We start from the raw sequence: 20,708 nt of genomic DNA, 5'->3' as shown, positions 1-20,708 counted from the left end.
ACATGCATATATATTTTACACCTGTGCAGAGGCCTCTACTTCTGCGCCCACCTCATGCACAGAGAACACCTGTATTCCAGTTGTTCCCTGCACAGACAGCTGGAGGGGAAGGCCTTACTCCCACAATCACCTCGCTCAGAGTAATCAATCCACGTTAGCAAGCAGAGGAAGGGTTTCCAACTCCTTTAGTGCAGCCCTTTCAGGCTGCTGCACATAATCAATGATCAATAGTCAATAATCAGTTACAATCAAAAATATGACGTAGATTCAATTAATATTAATTAAAAGCCCATAAGGACAAAGTTTTGCTCTGTAAATGCTGCCATAAAAGACATAAACGGATTCCTCTCACGAAATTGCAGTAGACTTCAGTCATCTGCACAATTTTCCTAGACCTGCTAAGCAGCGGAGACCCTGCATGGCAGAAGAAGAGATTTAAATGCTGCTTCAGAGAAAGATCAAGGATAAAGCTCATTTGTAAGCACCTTCCCTGTGACTTGCTTTCCGGTGACATGATGATATGGGAAGGGTACCTATCAGCAGAGAGAATCACAGTTAGGGTGGAAAAGACAATGGAATAAAGAGGGAGGAAAGGGACACTGCTCCGTGGCCAGATGACTTCTGGTGGGCAAAGGGGTCTCTTCCATGGTCCATGCCTCTGGACTGAAGTACTATGTTCCTCAGCCCTTGCTTGGCCAAAATCAAAGTCAGCAAGGACTGATGCAGGGCTTTGCCTTCACCAAGGCTATGCGGAAGAGACGGTGCCCAAATGGTGGGTGAAAACAAAGAAGCAGAGGCATATCCAAAAGAAGCATGTGGGAAAAGAGGTACACAAAGAAACCACCGCAGTCCCCCACTCCTTACCAGCTCATTTTCTTCATCCTTGTTGAGGAGCATGTAATGATCCTTCCAAAACTTTTCCTCCATCTGACTGCCTTGTTTTCGGCCCTGGATGTCTTTGTTGGTGGGGTCATGCAATGTCAAGCTTGAGCTCGGAGCAGTGTTACAGCCAGCTCTCACTGCTGTCCTTTCCACTGCCTTTTGAAAGTCTCATTGCACACACATTTCTTATTATGCTCCCAGGAGAGGGAGGAAAATCCTCACGTGTAAAGCCCTTAAATGCCTGGCTTGTGTAACACGTGCATTTCTCTGCTTCCTGGTATCGCTGTGCTCACCGGGGTGGGACAGGCTGGAGCAGAGCACAGAGGGAGGGCTTCTGTGGTCTGGTGCCAGGGAGAAATCAAGGCACAGGGCAAGGAAAGGGGTGGGAGGGTGCCTCAGCCCCGCAGTGAGCTGGCCCCAGAGCAGCCAGGCCAGCACCAGGCACTCCCTGCAGGATGCCTGTGGTGAGATGCTCCTTACCTCAGGTATGGCACAGGCCAACGCAAGAGCTGGCTGGCACTGTGTGCTTGCATAACCAGCTTATGTAAAGGAACCTGCGATCAATTGTGTGACAGTCTGAAAAATGTTAGCATAAGCAATGTCCTCCTCCAGGACATCAAAAGACTATCAGATTTATGGATCACCAGCTACCAAAAACATGCCCAGCTTCATTCTCAGGCCTTTGTATAAAAGACAAATCCCATGCCATCCTATTAAGCATGCAGTAGCCACGGAGTCTCAATCCCACAAAGAGAGTGCCCCAACACCAGCTCGGGGTAGCTCTCACTGGCTGGTCCAGCAGTGCTGCCTGGTGAAGGGGATGTCTAACATCATGACAGAGAACAGGAGAGGTCAGCAAGTTTCCTGACCCTGGCTCATCAGCAGGTAAGATTAGTCGTTAACAGTATTGTGCCTGGTGGCTTTTCCCTTTTCCTTTTCCTTTTGCTTAGATTGCTCACATTCTGCTCAGGCTTAATTATACTGGTACTTGTTGTATGTAGTTAAAATAAAATCCATCAGACTTAGTCCATGGTCTGTTGCCATTTTATCATCTGATACCCGAAGAACCCCTTTGTCTTGTGAGAGTGTCAGCAAGAGGAGTCTCCTCTGGGGACAAGGTCGCAGTGCCTGGGTCTGGACTTGGCTTCAGCACAGTGGACATGCGTACTGGGGCACTGACCTGCAGGGGTAGATCTGGTTTGAACCCCCCCCCCACTAGCTCTGGGCATCCCCTCAAACCTACATTTTGCTTCAAATTCTGCCTGAGATACAAGGCAAGCAAAGGGGCTGGGTGGATCCTCTGGAGAAGCCCAGCTGGGCAGCACAGCCGCACTGCACACCTTCCAGTCTCCTGCGCCCCCACTGTCAGGGACATTTTCCAAGCATTATCCTAAAATTGCTCTGTCTCACTCCCATTCTCCTTCTGTCACAAAGCCTGAAAATGACCATTTATCCAGGCAGGAAAGATGTGCTGTATTATTGGCCTGGAATAAACTACATATTTGTGTGAAGAGAGGCAATGGCCCTGAGTTTGCTCAGACTGCTAGAAAACTCTTCTTGGCTCAGCCACAGGAAGGCTGTCACTGATGAGCCTAGAGGATTTAGACCCCATAGAACAGAGATGTTGTGCAATCTTTGTGATGGCAAATCAGGAATTCTTCCAAATTTTTCTTCCCCTAGGTAGGAGAGAGAATGATGCCCAGAGACTGCAGAGCTTGTCTGAAGTCCACCAGTTCTCCCTCTATCTGCAGCTTCATCCTGGAAAATATTCCAACAACTGAGAGAAGCATCTTTTACTAGGCAGACTGCTAGAAATAAAACTATTTATCCGTATTTCTTCTCTTTGAAACAGAGCAAGGAGAGGCCAGGCTGTCTGGTACTGCGATGAGCTAAGAGCACTTATCACTTTGCTGCATCCTCAGTCTACCTGGGGATGGCCCTGCATGGTCCAGCCAGATCCGTGTCTGCAGCTGCAGTGGTGTCCATGAAACAGCAAAGCTGGAGCAAACACTGAAGAATCCTGAAAAATCAGGGTGATGGTAGGAAAATGCATATTTTTCTTTTTCTTTTTCTTTTTTTTTCCCTTCTTTTTTTTCCTAAGCATTGTCATTTTGAACCATCTGGCTGAAGTCAGATTTCAACATCAGTACACAGTCCCCTCTGCCTCTCCCTCTCCTCTGAGGGGACATCACCAACCTCCTCCACCACACTGCTCTGCTTACCAGCCACTGGCACGCAGCAACCAGGATGTGATACACTTGCAGGTCACACCACTCTATTGTTTTAAGAAGAAACACTAATATCTGAGGAACTGTGTAGTGCTGGCACCTTGGCCTTTCACAAGGTCCATCTGTGTCCTCTATAACCTTCTTGTGGCGAAAGGCTTGTACACAAAGAGGTAAAGTGCAACCACTGCAAGCAGGTGGTTGCTTAACACCAACCAATGCCTCCTGTAACTCTCCAGGGGAAGGGAACTCATGCAAGGCATCATTAGCAGGGTAGTTTCATTAGTTTTCTCTATTTCGATCACCTGGGGTGAGGTGTGTTTTATTTACATCAATATGATCTCCAGTCTCTGGACTGGAGTCTCAGCGGTCCCCTCATGTGGGGCAGCAGGCTGCCCACTGCTAGCACATTTACAAAGAGCTCTCCGAGCTGGGTGGGACACCTCCAGCCCTAGTCCCACCAGGCTGTGGTGCCAGCATCTTAAAGGTGAAAAAGAGAGGCTCGGGGAATTAGAGACTTGGGGAATTACAGGGCAGTCAGCCCAACCTGAATACACAGAAGGCTGCAAGAGAAAATTCTTAACCAGTTTGTAAGTAGCTAGGGGATAGTGACATGATAAGGAGCAGCTAACATGGATCTGTCAGAGGAAGATCCTATCAAACCAATCTCATTTCCTCCCTGACAGGGAGATGCTCCAGGGAATAAGAGAGAAGCAGCTAATGTGGCATATTTAGACTTCAGTAAGGCTTCTGATAGAGCTCCTCAAGAGATATGAGGGTACTGGGAAATAGGATCCTTTCATGATGGGCTGAACGGTTGAACTCAAAGTAGCTGTCAGTGGTTTGCTGTCCATCCCAGGGGAACCCAAAATATTCATATTTTTGATAGCAGCCTGGATAATAGGATGGAGAAGGCAACCGAAATGTGCTCATGACACTGAGCTGGTAGAAGCATCTGCTTTAGAGGAAGGAAAAAAAGCAGCATGATTTGGGCATGTTAGCCATATGGAGTCACCATATGAAATTTAGTAAAATGTTGCACTCAGTAGCTGGAGGAAAAATGTACCAAAAAAATGGGGAGGTGGTGTAAGTGTATGCCAGAGCAGGAGGTGTAGCTAACCACAGCTGAGTATCCCCTTGCCGAAACTGTGACTGTCATTCTGAGTCACAGATACAGGAGGGCAGTGAGATCCGTGAGACAGGAGGAAATTATTCCACTCGCAGCTTGGCTCTGGTGGGTCTCTGCCTTTACTTTGGCAGGCACTGAGGATGTATGGCAGAGTCAGGTGTTTCAGACAGCAAGAGAAGGGCAACAAGGGTAAGGTGAGAGACCTGGAGAGCTTGTTCAGAGCTCTGCCTCTGCCACCATTTCCCCAAGATGCCTGGCAAGGGCCCTCATTTTGCACGGGGGGTTACACTGAGAAGCATTTACGACCTTCCTAACTGACAAGCCCAACCAGAAGGCTGGGCCCACAGCTTTGCTGGACTGCATCGGAGAAGGAGACCCTGCTGGGGGGCAATCCAGAGCTCTTCAGTTCAACTCCAGCCCTGTACAGCTCCTGGAGACACATCTCCAGGCCCTCTCCAGCTGCTTAGTCAAGCACAGGGGATCTTGGCAGCTCCTGGGAGAGGCAAATCCGCAGGACGAAGAGCTCACCATCCAGAGCCACACCACAGGGCAGGAGGAAGCCCAGAAAGAAAGACGGGCGAGGGACGTGCTGGGGCTTGCCTGCCTTTTTCATCCTCTCACATTTTGCAATTTGAACCCTCCTTCTTGGTGCACAGCATGTCCAACCTTACCGCTGTTCAGGTTCTTTTTCTCCTTTGTGCACTTACTAAAGCTCTATTTTTGCCCAAGGACCATGTGTCCATTCAGCTGTAAGAAAACGTGAAGCTGTAGCCATGCCAAAAGACTCTGTTGCTGTATAAAGAAACCAGCAGGTAATGTACAGAAGGCAGTAAAACAGCACCCTCTGTCCCCAAAGAAGAAACAAAACAAAACAAAACAAACAAACAAAAAAAGATTTATAATTAAATTGATATTTATTTCAGCAAATAAGTCAGGCTGTATTCAGTGTAATCTGTAGAGTTAATCAGGCACAAAATATTCCATTCAAATAATCAATCTCCTCTCCCTAGAAGTTTAAAAGGCAGCTACAACAAGCATGTAAAATCTGTGCTTTGTAACAACCTGGCATGTTCTCCAGCGCTCACAGTCCACAGAACCGAGCACGTGCCAGTAATGAGCCACTCATTCCAGCTGCCTTCCTGGGACATTCTCCATTTGTCCTGAGGATCCTGTCAGTGACCCAGGCCCATTCCCTGTGGCCTGACTTCCAGGCAGAGGAAGACAATCATCAGCCTGTGGCATTGCCGATGTCCCCAGACTTTGGAGACAGCGCCATGGTGCCTGCAGCCCCGCAGAGGCACGCTCCATCACCAGGATGTGGCCACCAAAACTGGCGTGGAAGGTTCGACGTGTCCTTATGCTGTTCCCTGGACCATATACTTGCCTGACCTCACTGACCACCCAGTCACTGGGGCAGCATGACTGGTCCAGTTGGTGAATGCCTGCCCTGCTTACATCCTTGGAGCCAAGCCATGGGCTGGTATGCCCGCATTCCTGCTCTTCTGTCTATATGGAGAGGGTGGGATGCTCCCATACCATTTGTGTCCTGAAAGGTCGGGAAGCTTTAGCAGTAGCAATAACAGCACCGCGAGGGGCAGCTCGAGGCTCATGTGTGTCAGCAGTGAGCAAGCAGCGAGCTCTGTGCAGTGACACTCAGGAGGAGGAGCGGGGCTGGAGGGGCCGTGCAGGAAGGAGAGGGCAGCCAGCGATGCCCAGGGGTGCTGCTGTCAGGGCCGCTGCACAGCCTGGCTGCTGGCCACTGGGCCAGGGAACATGGGCTGGCAAGACCCAGTTTAGATGTTACAAGAGAGAGTAATGAGTCCTCTAAATTCAATTGTTGGCATCAGGCACCTGCACTGTATAGCAACGGAGTTCTTGGCTTCCTTTCCTTGACCTGGCTGCTATAGGTACCAGCTCCTGGTGCCTCGTTTTCCTGGTTGATTCTTGGCAAGTACTTTGTTTCCACAGCCCCGTCTGTAATCCTCCTGAAGACCTGTGAAGTGCATCTAGTTCCTTAGGAAAAAAAAAAAAAAAAAAAAAAAAAGGTGCTACCTGAGTGGAAAACTGGTGTGTCTTGTAAAAGGTTTTGACCTGTTAATGTTATTGCACACCTACAACTGTTATTGGTGACAGTCTGCATCTTTTAGCTTTTTTCCTCCTTTGCTTGTGTGTGCTGACAAGTGGGCTGGGATCTGGCATGTTGAGTAGTAGACAGAAACTGTGATGGTTGTAACAAAATAAACAAGTAACAAATAAAAGAAAGTGAAGCACAAAAATAAAAATAATTTCTTTTGTTGACTAGGACAATTGTATTTCAAAAGAAAAATCAAATTTTGACATTAGCTGTTAAGATTGGCTGCATGGCTCAGTGGATTGGCTGGGCTCCAGGGAGCCTGCCCTTTGCTTTAGTTTAAGAGAGCTAACCAGGATGGACAGTGCCTGCTGGCAAAGATCACTGGGGTCTGTCCAACCGGTGCCCGCTGCCAGTCACAAGAAGAGAAAGTGAGCTTGGATCTTTGGTCCTCTAGGGGATTTTTTTCAGCTGTATTTGAATAGCTTGGACTGCAGACAGGGACTGTCAAAGCCACATCCAGAGCTGTCAATCTGTCTGCCCTTACACAGCCCCAGAATTTGCAAAAAAAGAGACCACTCCAGCATGGGGATGTGGACTGGGAGCTCTGATGTCCCCCCAGAAGTGAAGGAGCAGATGGGAGCTTTGATGTGTCTGTATGCGCAGCTCTCTGCAGCAATGATGTGCGTAACACATCACCTGTCTCCTGATTGCCATGGAGTTAAGCTGTGTAAGCAGTTCAGTGCAGCGGTGACAGACCACATAGCTCTGCTGATCAAACTGTGGCTGATGTGAGTGAGGGAAGATGATAAAATATGCCCCACTACAACTGGAGACACTGGACTTGCACAGGAGCAAGAGATTGACATCTTAAAGACTGGCATAGGTTAAATGTCACCTAGCATCTTTATTCTGTTTCCTTGCAGGTAAGACTGTATTTCAGCAGTAGGCAAGCAGGTCTTTACCTTGTCGACCCTACAAACTCCATAGGTTTGCCAAAGTTGACACTTCTATACTATTACCAATTGTGACATAAATATTTGCCTAGTCTGCAGCCTACTGCAGCTGCCAGTTTGTTACATGCAGCAACGTATTTCTTGTGTGCAGGAGCTCACAAATAGGACAGTGAATTTGGTCTCTAAGGAAATTGTTACTGTACCCCAAACAGCGGATGGCGGGAATAACTCCACTAACCTACTCTTATGCTTTCTCCTGAAGCTGCAAGGACTGCATAGAGCAAGAAATAAAACCTCTAGCTTTCACCTACCAATGGGATTTGTTGCAAACTGGGAATGCTTCTTAACTTTGGAGAGATATTCATGAACAAATGTGAACCACTTCTGGTTTGTGTCACGTTATGTGGCCTTGTGGTAGGTATTTACCATTAGATAAATTGCAGTAGGTTAGGAGGTATTTAACCCATCTACTTGTGTCAAAGTTGTCTAAAATGAGGAAATAAATGCTCTGAGTCAAATAAATGCTTTATTCAAGTTGAAACTTTTTCTTTTTAGAAAAATAGTATTAGTTATTTTTTATGCATGCTAAACTCTTTTCAAACACAGTTCTGATAGACAAGTTGAATAAAAACAATGCATAATCTCCAGTGATTGCATTTGGTTTTCCAGCGCTACTTTAAAAGACCAAAGTAGTCTTTACCACGATTCCCAATCTGCCCAATTCCTTGAGTTTCTGTGGCAATGCAAGACCGGTTTAGCATTGGATTGTGGGAACATTTAATCTCCTGTGTTGAAGTGGTCAGAAAGTGCTCCTTAACCCTACACAGGAAATGCATGGGCAAGCTACAGCTGTGAAAAACAAATTGTGCAGTCAGTTGGAGGGGACAACTTCCCCACGCAGACCTTATCCACAGAATGAACTGTTCTTCTTGGTCCTAAGCCTCACTGACTGACGTCTTGTTGTACCCAGCTGTGGACAGAGCTGTAAAATCTGGTAAGCAGGAAGTCAGCCTAGCATCAGAGGGCTAAGAAAACACATGCTGGTGGAAGCTGATTTTTTTGGTTGGATAAACCTTGCGGAAATGCTTGGTGCTGTTGCATTTACATACTGTAGAAGTTCAGCACAATGAGAAAAGCATCCCTGAAAGACACCACTGCATAATGCAGCTCGTGAGAAGGATGCAGCAATGGTGTTTCAACCATGGGCACTTGGACAGTCTTCAACTGGCTGCTCCATGTACAGCTGGCCATTCCTATGTGGGTGAAGGGAGAGAAGGTAACAGTGTTATGGCTTCATGCTACTAGCCAACTTTTCTGCATCTGGTTGATTAAAAAATGAGCCAGGACCAGTTAGGCTTAGAATGGGGGGTAGCAGTTGGTCAATCCTTCCTCTTTTCTTATGTCTCTGAGATAGTCCTTCTATAGCCAACTGCAACTGTCCTCGATGTGTCCTCCGCAGTTTCCTTCAGAGTGTGTCCTCATTGCTGTCAAATGTTGGATTGCTATGGCCTCCCATATTTTCCTCTACTGATATTGCCACAGAATCTGAGAAGAAGGTTTCATTCAGAGGTGGCCAGGATGAGTCCTGCTCTAACACCCGCTGCAGCCTCTTGTAATGGCTCTTCGAGTGGTACCGGAAAGTCTTTTTCAGCAGCAGCCACAAGGCTCTGTTCTCAATGACAGCTTCCTGTAAAAGAAAGAGCAAAAGGAAAATTTTGGAGGACTCAGACAGCAGCTTTTCCTCTTCATCCACAGGACACAGGGCAAGTAGTGGAGACCTAGATCTCCCACACTCTCCTGTTCATCCACATCCCTCACATAGCCTGTTACTGAGGACTTCTCATACCAGCTCTACCAGAGCTCTACGCCAGAAAGATTCTGCAGGATTTGAGTAGAAAACACCAAAAGACTCCTCATCTTTCAGTGACTTGGGACAGGGTCTGATACATCCTATTCACTAGAGGAAAGAAAAGGTAGTTGGGCCTGGCATTCCTTACGTCCAATCACCCAGATGTGGGGTTCTGAAGAAAGAGAGGAGGTGTGAGGTAGCAGCAACAGTTTTACTGGATATTCCCCAGCTGGACTGAGAAGGATGGAGAAAGAGTGGGACCTGACCCTGCTGTCTCCCCAAATAGTGTGACAGGCACATTCAAAGAAGCACACTCACCTCGACAAGAAAGGACACGGCGAGTGTGACTGCAAGCATTATCACCATGGAGATCCGCCAGGTGGTGGGGGTGCAAACAAGCTGGGAAGAAAACAGAATCCAGTAAGCAATGTGTGCACACTAGGCAGTGGTGGGAGCTTGTGTCATCAACAGCCAGAATCCCACATTGGCTGTACATTGCTGACAAACCAATATTGCTACTTATCCTGAGGAATTATTGATAAAGAAACATTTAAACTTATGACCCGGCAGAGAAAACTGTACTCCAGAACAGCAGCAGGAAATCTAAATGTTTCCTTTCTTCCTAATATCAAAATTAGTTCCAAGTATTTCAAATTCCAAACCCAGTTCCAGCTTCCCATAGCTGGCAGCAATGGTTTTCTGGCTGTCGCTCAACTTATTTTGGAGATGCAGCTCAGATCCAAAATTTGGATCAGCAGTTTCTTCAGGGCTAGGCTATTGCGGTTTCTTATTGCCACTCCCTCCTTTTGACTTCTCAGCAAATCCAGTGCAAGCCCCCCAGATTTGCAGTTCTCCCCAAAGGCATTTTAGCCCCTCACGGCTGTAGTGCTGACACTGTCCTGTGCCACCACAGCCCACAACAGGACTAAGACTTGCTTTCAAGTGCCATCTCGTGGCAGAGTCTTTAACTGGGTGTGCCTGCTCAGCCTCTGCTCTCTAAACTGTTAACAAGGTGAGGCAGCTGTGCTTGGCTGCTTGGCGTTCAAAATCCAGGTATGTTACTCTCATCTGTGTTTCTGTTTCTTTCATTATTTCCATTTCTAAATCCACCTGCCAGCTCTCATATACAGATACAGGAGTGGAAGCAGCATCGTGTTCAGTACCTGTTATCCAAAGCCACCACGCTTCATTGTTCTGTTAACATATGTACTAAAAAAAATAGCTGTGTATTTCTTTTGTTGTTTTGTTCCCGTGACTCCTAGTACAAGGCTGTGAGACAGTCACAGCATAGGGTATTAACATCTTCCTTACAACTTCCAGCCTTAACGTATTAATGGCTGGGTCTACTGACAATGCTGTCCTACAGCCGATGTAGATCTTACCCTTCCCTTGCACTTCTCCTAGAATGAATTTGCACAAGGCAACTCCCAGCTTGTGTTCTGCCAGACTAAATAAACCAAGCCCTACTGGTATTTACCAAGACAAATCATCTGCCATGACAGCCTCACTAGTCTTCCTCTACAGCTGTTCTAAACCCAAATGCTGCTTTAGGAAATTACAGGCTGTCTGACATTTAGACAGGGAGCCTGAAAATGTTGGGGAGTGAGTATCGAAGATTGCTGAGAATGCTGAATTTTCAAGAGGATCTGAGTGCAGCACAGGCTGAGAATCAGAATTGCGTGGTGTTTTAGTTTAAAGGTGCAGGCCCTAGCTCCTTTCTTCTGGCTTCACAACTATCAAGCTACAACATACCAATCATGGTAAGTTCAGCAATGGCGTCTCTTGCTGCATGCACAATTCACTCAAACAATCAAGCTAAGGTATACCTGTCCAGTTGTCAAAATGCACAGATCTTGGTTTGTTAAATATCCTAATAGTTGTGGGGCTACCATGTCTCCAGAAGGTTCTTCAATCTCATCATCTAAAATCCATCTCATTAAATCTGATTTGTCACCAGAGGTGCCAAACATCCCTGCAGAAATCTGTGCCTTTTATTAAAAACAGTCACAGTGCACTTATACTGGGACTGGCCGCGCAGTGGAACAATACTCACATCCATCTTAGAGTAGAGATCATCGATATCAGCAAACACCAGAAAGAGGCAAACACCCAGCTGCCCCGTGAGCACCAGTATGAACACATCTGAAGGGACAAGAACAAGTAAATAAAACCACAGATATATGAGCACTCTCAGCTGCTTGCCTTTACTACGGAAGATTGTAACCATAATTTTCCATGTTAAACACTCAAAAAAAAAAAAACATTAGATAGCAAAGAATTTTCAGCAAAAGAAAAAATGAACAGAGTAAAACCCCAGCTTCACTCAGTCAAGCAGATATATATGAGGCTGGGACGAGCCTTGCACACATAGATTTAAAATGTCAAAAGAGTACTTTGATCATTTGATCTGACCTCTCACACTGAGAAGCCAGAGAACCTTTCAGCAAGTCTCACACCAAGCTCATTATCTCCTGTCATTCAGAAAGAAGCCTAGGATGTAGTCTTGCTCTTGTTGATATAATTAGGAGCTCTGCCCTCCATTTTAATAATATCAAGACTTCACTCTTGATCAGAATCTAAAAAGTCTGAGTAATTGAGAATCTACCCTCTCTCCCCCCCAAGGCAAATATTGCAATGATACGCAAATTAATTTTTTCTCCAGCTGGCATGTGCCAGACTTCACCCTCCATCCACTCACTCGAGTTTTGCCCAATACTGATGACCTTTCTGCTACCTGGGAGGAAAGGCCCCTCCTCACTATTACTGTACCTAAACATCCAAGCCATGAACCCTACAGCATTAAATTAGTTCTTTAGCGCAAAAGAGCTGAACAGAGCTTTGCCTGAGAGACAGCTTGTCCCACAGACAAAAAGAATAGCCCTCCTATGCCTCACAGCAACTTCCAGAACTTCAAAATCACGTGCTGACCTTCCATTCATGACAGTCATTCAGAGGCAGAAAAGACCTACTAGACTTCATTAGAGTTTGCTCTAACATAATATGGCTGCCTTGAGTACCATGATGCTTCTGCAAGCCAACTCCACCGATTTTTATCAAACTCCATTTGTTTGTTTCAGAAACCCAAATGTCTGGGCCAAATTTTTAGCAGCACAGAAGCACAAAAAGTGGGCCCAGCTCAGAGAGCTGCTGATTAAAGGATGCCACTGAGACTAAAACTTCCAAAAAGCTGACCTTTAGTCATTTAGGGATCCACTATTGGGTTCCTACTTTTTTGGCTGGCATCACTTTGGTCAAGTTTTAACTTTGCCCTAGTGAATTGACTTCATGAGCTGACCAACTCACAGATCCCTCCCCCCCTTCCCACACTTACGGTTTGTGTAGATAGGTTTCCTAAAAGGCCTTCCCTTAGAAAACACTAGAGCAACAATGAGGCAGTTGATGGTACTCAGTAGCCACACTGTGGTGTTTTCATAGCTCTTGTAGCCATTGTCTGCTTCATTTAGGGCTCCATCTCCCATCCCATGGAGGCCCAGGCTGGAAACAGAGGAAGAATTCTCCATGTGGCTGTCTACTGAGAGGCAGGCGCTGTAAAAAAGCATCACTCTGGTCAGAGAATGATCTCTGTCCTGGTCATTTCACCCGGCTTCCACCACCATCAGGCATCCTTCCTCATCATCATGATTTGCTCCTGCTGTCACAAGGATGTAGGTTGTTGGCAGTGCCCCCAGTCTTACCTACTGAACGTGGCAGAGCCTGAGTTCAAACCTACATGGATACTCTGGTCTTCCCAGCAATCCAATGCTCTTCTTAGTGCTCATCAGAAGTGTTCTTACCACTAGCACCATGCTGCACTTTTTGGAGAGGTTAGGGACCTGCAGACACCACTGCTTACTCTGTTAGCAGCTGGTGGGGAAGCAGAGGGTCTGCTTGCAGCTGCTCATCCACACTATAGTCAAGCTGATCAATAGTATCATGCAGACCTGTCTCTCTATGTCTGCCCTGTGCCACCCAAGTCCCAGGAAGGGGACCTACCTGTGTATATCCGTCTTGGAATACCAGGGCTGCTTCTGCACCATCACAAATCCAAAAATTTGCATGCTGAGGCTGAAGAGGATGTTAAGTACAACAGACAGCAGCAATGGGGGTGAGATGAGTTGGCTAGGAGGCCTGTAGGGAACCAGCTTTGGGTAGGCATCTGTGAAACTCACTGAAATATGTACAGGCACGTTTACTAGTGTGTCCAAAATACCAGCAGTGCTGCTGTGTATTACTGACTGCTATCAATGGCCAGCACTTTTACATTCTGTAATGTTCACTATAGCACATACAAATATTATATCAAGTACAAAACACAGCATTATTTTCTTATAAAATCTTATTGACCGCAGAATGGGTTAATTAATGGCATCTGTCTATCATGAGGCATTTTTCAAAAACAAATGTTAGATTTTGATTTTATTTGGCTACTGTCAGGCCCAATGCTATAAGGATATGCTCCAGCTCTTCTGTTCTCTTTTGGTCACTTGTCACATTTGTCTTGGGATTTTTTGTTTCTTTATGCTCAGCAACTGCACCACTACGAGTTACCCATTTCAGAGCTTTCTCTTCTCAAACAAGATGCCTTATTTACTTATCTAAATGTCCAGTAGTCTACACAGTCTCTTTCCATCCTTTCTCTACATAGGAATATGCATTTCCAAGGAAGTTAAAAATATGTGAGATCCATTCTCTTAATACAGAGGATGACTAAGGGCCTTACTTGTCACACCAATTACAGTAGTAATAGCCAGATCTTGGAACAAAAATTGGTAATTCCCAAAGGTGTTTAGTTGCTGAAAAGAGGAACACAAAGAAAAAACATTACAAATCAGACATTTGCTGTCGGCTTGTTTATATCATCTCCAGAAAGCCATATTATTTTCACGGAGCTAATGCTCTGCTGTTTCTTCTGAAATTCCAAGAGTACGCTACTGAGCAGATAAAGGGACCGCACAATCCACTACTCTGCCAATAGATTCATCATCACTGGGCCTGCAGTGAATGCTCTCATTTTGTGCATTGTTCGGACTAATGACACTCCCAGTTCACTCGGTGTGATAAAAAAGAAGCCTCTTTGAAGAGACACATCCTTTCTCAGTGCTGGGTGACTTCTGAATGTGAAGCCCTCCTCTCTAGTTGGGAAGGAGCCATGTAAAAGTGGTTTAAGGCATTCCAGGGGATTTTGCTTACTGTCAAGCTAATTCATGCTTTAAATGCTGAATAAATTGCAACAGCATATGCTTGTGCCAGATTCTCCCTTTTCACAGACATACATCCTTATATGAAATACCGTTTAATATCTCAGCCTTCTTTTTGCCCAGAGCAGATCCTGAGCCCATCGGCTGGAGTTAATGAGAAGAATTCAGTTTTCAGATAAGTGTACAGAAGGACCATAAGATCATGTCACAGAAGTTTGCAGCTCAGGTAAACCTCTGTATCCTAGTTTTATCGTGGCTCTTATGCCATGTTTCTCCTACGAAGGAACAGTAGCTTATCCCACTCTATTGAACAAGGCCCATATTCCCAAGACATACCCAGTACAGTAGGAGGACACCAAGGTACTGAATGGTGCTGTACAGTGCCATGTACTTGAACATGCAGAAGGAAGTGACCAGGGCAGCACGACCTTCCCTGTGTGAGAATAGGAATAAAAGACAACAATTAGGTAATGGTCTGCTCCCGTTTCCAGTTTTCTGAAAGCGCAGTTGAAAACCAAGGCATTTGTCACAAGGACAGAAGGCTCTACTACTTTTTTTACTGGGAGGTGAAATAAATAAAATCTGGCCTGAACAAAAGTAAAATCTTCACTTGCAGAAATCTTGCTGCAAGCAAAACAGCTTGATTCCAGTAAACCATGTTCCCAACACTACAATTTATCACAGCAAGTTTTCCTGCTGACACTAACAGTGCAGATAACAATTCCACGTGAGGAAAAGCATACAAAGCCAAGCAGCGGCTTGGTGAGTTCAAAATGACAAGTCCTCTCTTCCTGCAGTGACCATGTAGTATCCAATGACAGTAGAAGACTCTTTCCAAGTCCTTCCCAGTTATTTATCTGACAACTAAGCAAAATTGGGACCCTGGCCTTCTTCACAGCAATATCAAACGCCTTTGGGATTTTAGAGGAAAACCCACAAGAATAAGGAAGACTCCTATCCAATGTTGTAGATTCCTCAGAAAACTGTGCTTAGTGGTTAGAGCAATGGACTAGGCTAGTTGTTGTGTCTATTCCTAGCTTCACCGCAGCTCACAACATCAGATAGAGGTACTCCTTCTCTGAGCAGCAGTTGGAAGAAGTTCTAGGAAGAGACTTCATGATGAAATAACCTGCTAACGCTATTCCTAATGAAGTTCATGGCTCTAGACAGCAAATTCCTCCAACTCGTAATGTTCACTGCAACAAATGCTTAAGTTTGGCACAGCCCTGCTTCCTTCTACTTTCCTCAGTACGAAGCAGACAACTTACCTTTTTCAAAACTTAACTAAGGGAGTGGTACAACAGATGCTAATGTTTTGCTTGCATAGGATATTAGAGACACAGCCTAATAGTAGCGAATAGGTTAACATTGTGGACATTTGGTTCAGCAAATTTGGACATAGCGTTGTTCCTTTTGCATTTAAAATATTGCTAATGACAAAATGCTCAGCTGTAGTTGCCCTCCTCCTGTATCTTTGAGGGGAAAGAATTAATTTATCTTAAAGGAATTTCAGATAGTAACTAAGCAAATGGTGATTTCCATGTCAAACACATTTATTTTTCTCCATATATATACATTCTGGCCTAGTGGGAACAGCTAACACTAATATTTGAGAGGAGTGGGGACTGTCTTCTTAATGTAACAGGAAACAAAAATCCATGCTTACCTGATTAGCTCTGGCACACATGCTATGCTGGGGGTTTGGGATGTGAAAGGTGAAGCTACAGATGCCTCCTGCTCTGACAGCGATATCCCTGCATGCGCCACTTTCAAAGCCTGAAAGGCATAGTCCTCTTCAGCACTCACAAGCCAGAAGGACCCAGGAACTGACATGTCAGCCAAGAAACAAGTTCTTATTACAGTATGTGTTCTGTGAACAGCAACCCCTTCTCACTCCCTGGGTGTGCTCCACCAAAAAGGTTTATCCAATAGGATGTGGCTGGGGCATCAGGTGCAGAAGCAGTAAGGGGATGAGAGCATGAGAAAGTCCATTTGCCACAGACCCCAAAGCCATCCACCACCAGCTGCAGAAGACAGGTTGGCTGTGCCTCCTTTGTCAGTGCTTCCATGCAGTCACATCTTAGGTAGACAGTCTAGCTTCTCTGCTTGCTTACCCTGGGAGAACCCTTGGGACTTTGTTTAAATGCAAGTGAGTGCTTCACTCCCAAGGTGGCATTGCTCCCACTGCCACAAGGATGTCTGAAGTCATGGAGTGAACTAAACCTGCCAGCAAACCCAGCAGGTAGTTATGGACACCTCCTGAGCATGGATCATTCCTCTTGGGAAAAAAAATTTCCTTGCCTTGCACTTCTAAAACATGCACTTACAACCATCTTGTAGGCCTATATCTGTTTCCCTGGGAAACCTCCTCCTCGCCCCTGTATCCCCTACCCCCCAAAACTGCAGGTGTTGACAGAAAACCCAGTGGAGGATTTGGAGAATCTTCTGGTGGTTTTTGCAAAGGAAATTAATCAGTCCTCAACACCGCAGTTTGCAACAATATCAGCTCTTGCATGGTTAGGGGGGATCAGGCCTGAATCAATGCTAGTGCCAGGGAAATTGCTCTATAAATAAGCAGAGGGCTCCCATCTCCAGCATGTGCTCAGTTTGGGGTGTTCTACTAGCACTGTATTCATTTTTTAAATAACTATATTGTAAAGAATTTTCACTTACCCCGCAGTCATTGGCTCCATCTCCACACATGCCCACAAAGTAACTAAAAAATAAAGTGATCTACAGTTCAGTGCTGGGAAAAATAAGACCCATAAACAGGCGGGAAGCAGAGCCTCCTCCATTTATGCAAGCCATGCCAGCTTCAACTCCAGAAAGAGAAGAAAGAATGAAAGATGAACATAGAAAACTCAGAATTATGCAAGTGTTAGATATTTGTTCATTTGCCAAACCAACATGGACTTCAGTGTCTCTTAAATAGGCTTGTGAAACTTAATTGCCAAACTGTACTTTTGTAGAAGCTTCAGTTTTGTGTACTTCTAGGAAACACTATGTTAGAGAAAAGCTAGCTCTTTAGAAGTCTGAAAATTCATCGCTTCCTAACTCAGTGCTTATTAAGAACTTACTCCAACTTTTGAAACTCTTCTACAAGGCTGGATTTCTGACCAGGAGACATTCTAGCAAAAACTGTTCCATTCAGCAGAAGCTGTAAGGAGAAAAAAAAAGAAAGTGATTTCTTAAGCACTTGATGTAAGAGTCAGTGATAATCTGTAATAGAAACCACAAAAAAGTCATATTTCCAACCAACTGATGCTAGACCCCAAAGCAGGAAAGGTTGAGGATCAAAGATAAAAGGTATCTTGATTTGGAAAAATAACAATGACAACTCGGACATGAGGCCTGGTGTGTCATTTATCAGATGGACACATATTACCAAGCAGGGATTTACTAGAAAATAATTCATGATGCTATCTTTTCCAGTAAACTGACAAATCATGCCAAATTGCATGCTGTGTAATACCATGTTTTCTCCTTTTCTTCAACACCTGAGAGAAGCAGTTCTGTGCAAGGGCCAGGCATATGGCCACAAATGTTTTAAGTCATGTCCTTACATTATGAGACCGGTCTGATCCTCTTGTGCAGGAAAACAAATAGTGAATTTTCAGACCTTTCCCCACACATTAACATCAGAGATTCAACCAGCCCACAAGTTATTTCAGGCTTAGAGCTGTTTCCAAAAGATGTCCTGATACAAATCTATTTAGCTAATTATATCAGGACAATTTGAATCTACTGATTGGCAAGCCTACCCCAATTAAATAATCCAGATCTTACCTTTGGAAGTAAGTGGCTGAAATGCTGTGCTATAATTTGATAAGATTTTCCACTCATGGCAAAATGGTACTGGCCTGATCCCACTGCCAGCCTAATTCTTCTTTCAGTCTGACTGTCATCTTCCTGTAAAAAAATCCAGAATTAGTGCTCTTCCTAAGCCCTCAAAAGCTACTATGTGTGTTTACAGGCAAAAAAAAAGGACATCCCATGAAAAGGACACTTGTGAAGACTCTGGGAGAGCTGGATTCATGGCACAGTCCCTTCGCCTGGATTTGTAAATATATTTAGGCATATCATGCTATCAATTTCAGTGTGAACTGGGTTCCTTATATGCCTTGAAAGCTGGACCTCAACATTCACAGGTTCGGTAGAATTTATGCAGCAGTGCCAATCTGATGGGCTGCACTGTGAGTGAGAGGGGCTACAGGGAACATATAGGCATCATAGCTAGGCATGCCTTCTTGCAGTGAAATACAATGAAGATGCTGCTGAGGCTGGGCTTTGGTGGATGGGAGCCCCTCAACAGCCCCTGCAGAGATTCCCTACCATCTGCCTGACTCTAATACTTCTTAGAGGAGGGTCAGCACCTTCAGCCATACTCTGCAGGGAGAGATTAACAGGTCTTTGTCTCAGTTCCTTTGTGGAGATGCTTGATGAAATACAATTTCTTAGCATAGCTAGCCTATGTTTCACTGTGTATATACAATTTCTCAACTGTTAATCTGTGTTTTAATTCTGCAGGTATGGGAAAGCACTCTCTCTGTGTTCAAACAGGGCTTGTTCCTTCAGTGCAGTACCACTGAGTCCACCTCTCTACTACCGAACCTACCTTGCAAGGAAACATGCTTGAAAAGTGCATCAGCTAAGCATGAGGGCTATAGTTAAATCTTGTGTATAGCTGTTCTCAAACCTAACCCAGACGGTTAGCAAAAATAGTGTTTACAGGATAATATGCTAGGAAGGAAGCTCTAGGGTAGTAAGTACATCATTGTTTTTAAACACTTTTCTAGCACATAACATTCTGACATGAAGATGATGGTGAATAACTGGTCTCTGTTATACTAGCATAATCCCACTGTATTATTTCAAGCATTCCAACTCAGTTTGCTTTCCTGCTGCACATCACCTGCTTTACACTCACCAGGCTTCCATAATCTTCAGTTTTGTTTTCTTCTAGTGGTTTCCAGGTAACAGATGCTAAAAAAGATCCAGGTATTTTGTTTGCTTCCACAAGAATCACTCTATTTGTTGGAGAAATCATCCCAGCATTTTTGGCAACAGTTATAGCCGTTTGAATGTTGTCACCTAGAAAAATCAAGGGCAGTATTATCTACAGTGAGGAATTGTTTATAAAGGAAACATTAGCCTTTTCCTGAATTCCAAGTTTTCAAATATAATCACAGGTATCGATAAAATTTCAGTGTCTATGCATAACGAAGTTTTTGATAAAGATCAAAAATTTGCAGATGAGGTCTGTCTCAATAATTAAATATATATTTCATCTGGCCTGAGCTTGAAGAAATCTAGTTGGGGAGTGTGCTCCTAGTTTCTGTGTTTTAGGCAAGAAAAAAATAAGGGATTCACTCTTAAGTTGCTGCTAGTATCACTGATTCACAGCAATTGCCCTTAAATGTCTTTGGTGTAAGACAGGTACTGAAATAAGTGAAGCCCAAGAAGACAAGATCTGTGTAATTCCTGAAAAAATGTCTTTGGACCATGGAAAAACTCTGAGTTATCCTATCAAAATCCAAACCAGCTCTTCAAGAAAAAAAAAAAGGGGGGGGGGATAAATAGGAACTGGTAGGCATGAAGTACCAGATGTCACAAGGTTCACTGTTTTATCCTGGTATCCATGCTTGAACTTGGCTCATTTATAACAAAAGAATTTCACAAGACCCTATAAAGAGGGGATCTGACAAGACATGACTTCATGCACAACACCTGATAACCTTAGCAGGGGGAACAAATGGGCTCACTAGAAAGTGTCAGAGGAACAGCAAGGCTGATTTATGGTGAAAGGGGGACAGACAGAGTCAGGTATTTGACAAAGCCCGGTGAAGTTGTCAGGGACATAAGCCTGCATAGGTCAATTCATGTGATTATTACAACACAGTTGCTTCTTGGACTGTAATTGTCTGAAAGACACAAATGTCTGTGCCTTCCTACCAGTGGTGGTGATAAAGCAGCAGACTGCTTGTTCACTCACGTATGGTTGAATTCCTTATCTGGGCGAGCAGCCACATAAATAATCCATCCTATTTAGATACCTGTGACCATAACGCTCCTGATGTGGGCAGCACTGAGCTCTTCTAGTACAGGCTTTGTCGCTTTCTTCAGTCGATTCTCCATTATCAGCAGACCTAGGAATGTCAGATCTGATTCCACCTCCTCCCTTAAGAATGGAGATGAGATGGAGAGATTTAATTCCTTTTTCCTTTTGGCCTGTTTTGCACTGAATTTGCTGATAGCCAGTTACTACAGTTAACCATCCTGTCTAATTCAAAAGGATTAAAATAACTTGTTTGCTTTCAGCAGTCTAAGCCTGTCTGTCTTTTGTGGTGTTATTTCAACACCAGCTGGGTTTGCATTCTACCAGCAGTAAGTGGTGCTGA

The 20,708-nt window shown here is 44.7% G+C and overlaps 2 protein-coding genes across 5 annotated transcripts in view; both read right to left on the bottom strand.

Annotated features, from left to right (window-relative positions):
* The window catches only part of ATP13A5 (ATPase 13A5), a 31,721-nt gene extending 30,528 nt beyond the window's left edge, over positions 1–1,193 (bottom strand). For 2 of the 3 annotated variants that reach the window (XM_040567096.1, XM_040567097.1), the window contains exon 1: positions 865–1,193. In XM_040567096.1, coding sequence (XP_040423030.1) covers positions 865–927 — 63 coding nt within the window. In that variant the 5' untranslated portion in view covers positions 928–1,193. The remainder of the gene's footprint in view (positions 1–864) is intronic. The other variant, XM_040567098.1, reaches the window with a different exon arrangement.
* Positions 1,194–7,452: 6,259 nt separating this feature from the next.
* The window catches only part of ATP13A4 (ATPase 13A4), a 40,430-nt gene continuing 27,174 nt past the window's right edge, over positions 7,453–20,708 (bottom strand). Inside the window, exons 18-30 of one of the 2 annotated variants that reach the window (XM_040566814.1) lie at positions 20,364–20,488; positions 19,238–19,401; positions 18,097–18,219; positions 17,388–17,467; positions 16,984–17,026; positions 15,977–16,086; positions 14,647–14,743; positions 13,833–13,905; positions 13,106–13,280; positions 12,444–12,607; positions 11,166–11,254; positions 9,431–9,511; positions 7,453–8,950 (exon numbers count right to left, since the gene is read on the bottom strand). In XM_040566814.1, coding sequence (XP_040422748.1) covers positions 8,729–8,950; positions 9,431–9,511; positions 11,166–11,254; positions 12,444–12,607; positions 13,106–13,280; positions 13,833–13,905; positions 14,647–14,743; positions 15,977–16,086; positions 16,984–17,026; positions 17,388–17,467; positions 18,097–18,219; positions 19,238–19,401; positions 20,364–20,488 — 1,546 coding nt within the window. In that variant the 3' untranslated portion in view covers positions 7,453–8,728. Of the gene's footprint in view, positions 8,951–9,430; positions 9,512–11,165; positions 11,255–12,443; positions 12,659–13,105; positions 13,281–13,832; positions 13,906–14,646; positions 14,744–15,976; positions 16,087–16,983; positions 17,027–17,387; positions 17,468–18,096; positions 18,220–19,237; positions 19,402–20,363; positions 20,489–20,708 lie in introns of both variants that reach the window. The other variant, XM_040566813.1, reaches the window with a different exon arrangement.

This window comes from Cygnus olor, chromosome 9 (assembly GCF_009769625.2).
Source record: "Cygnus olor isolate bCygOlo1 chromosome 9, bCygOlo1.pri.v2, whole genome shotgun sequence".
In the NCBI taxonomy this organism is placed as follows: domain Eukaryota; kingdom Metazoa; phylum Chordata; class Aves; order Anseriformes; family Anatidae; genus Cygnus; species Cygnus olor.
Note: the sequence above shows the minus strand (reverse complement) of the source record. Positions and strands in the feature narration are given on the sequence as shown.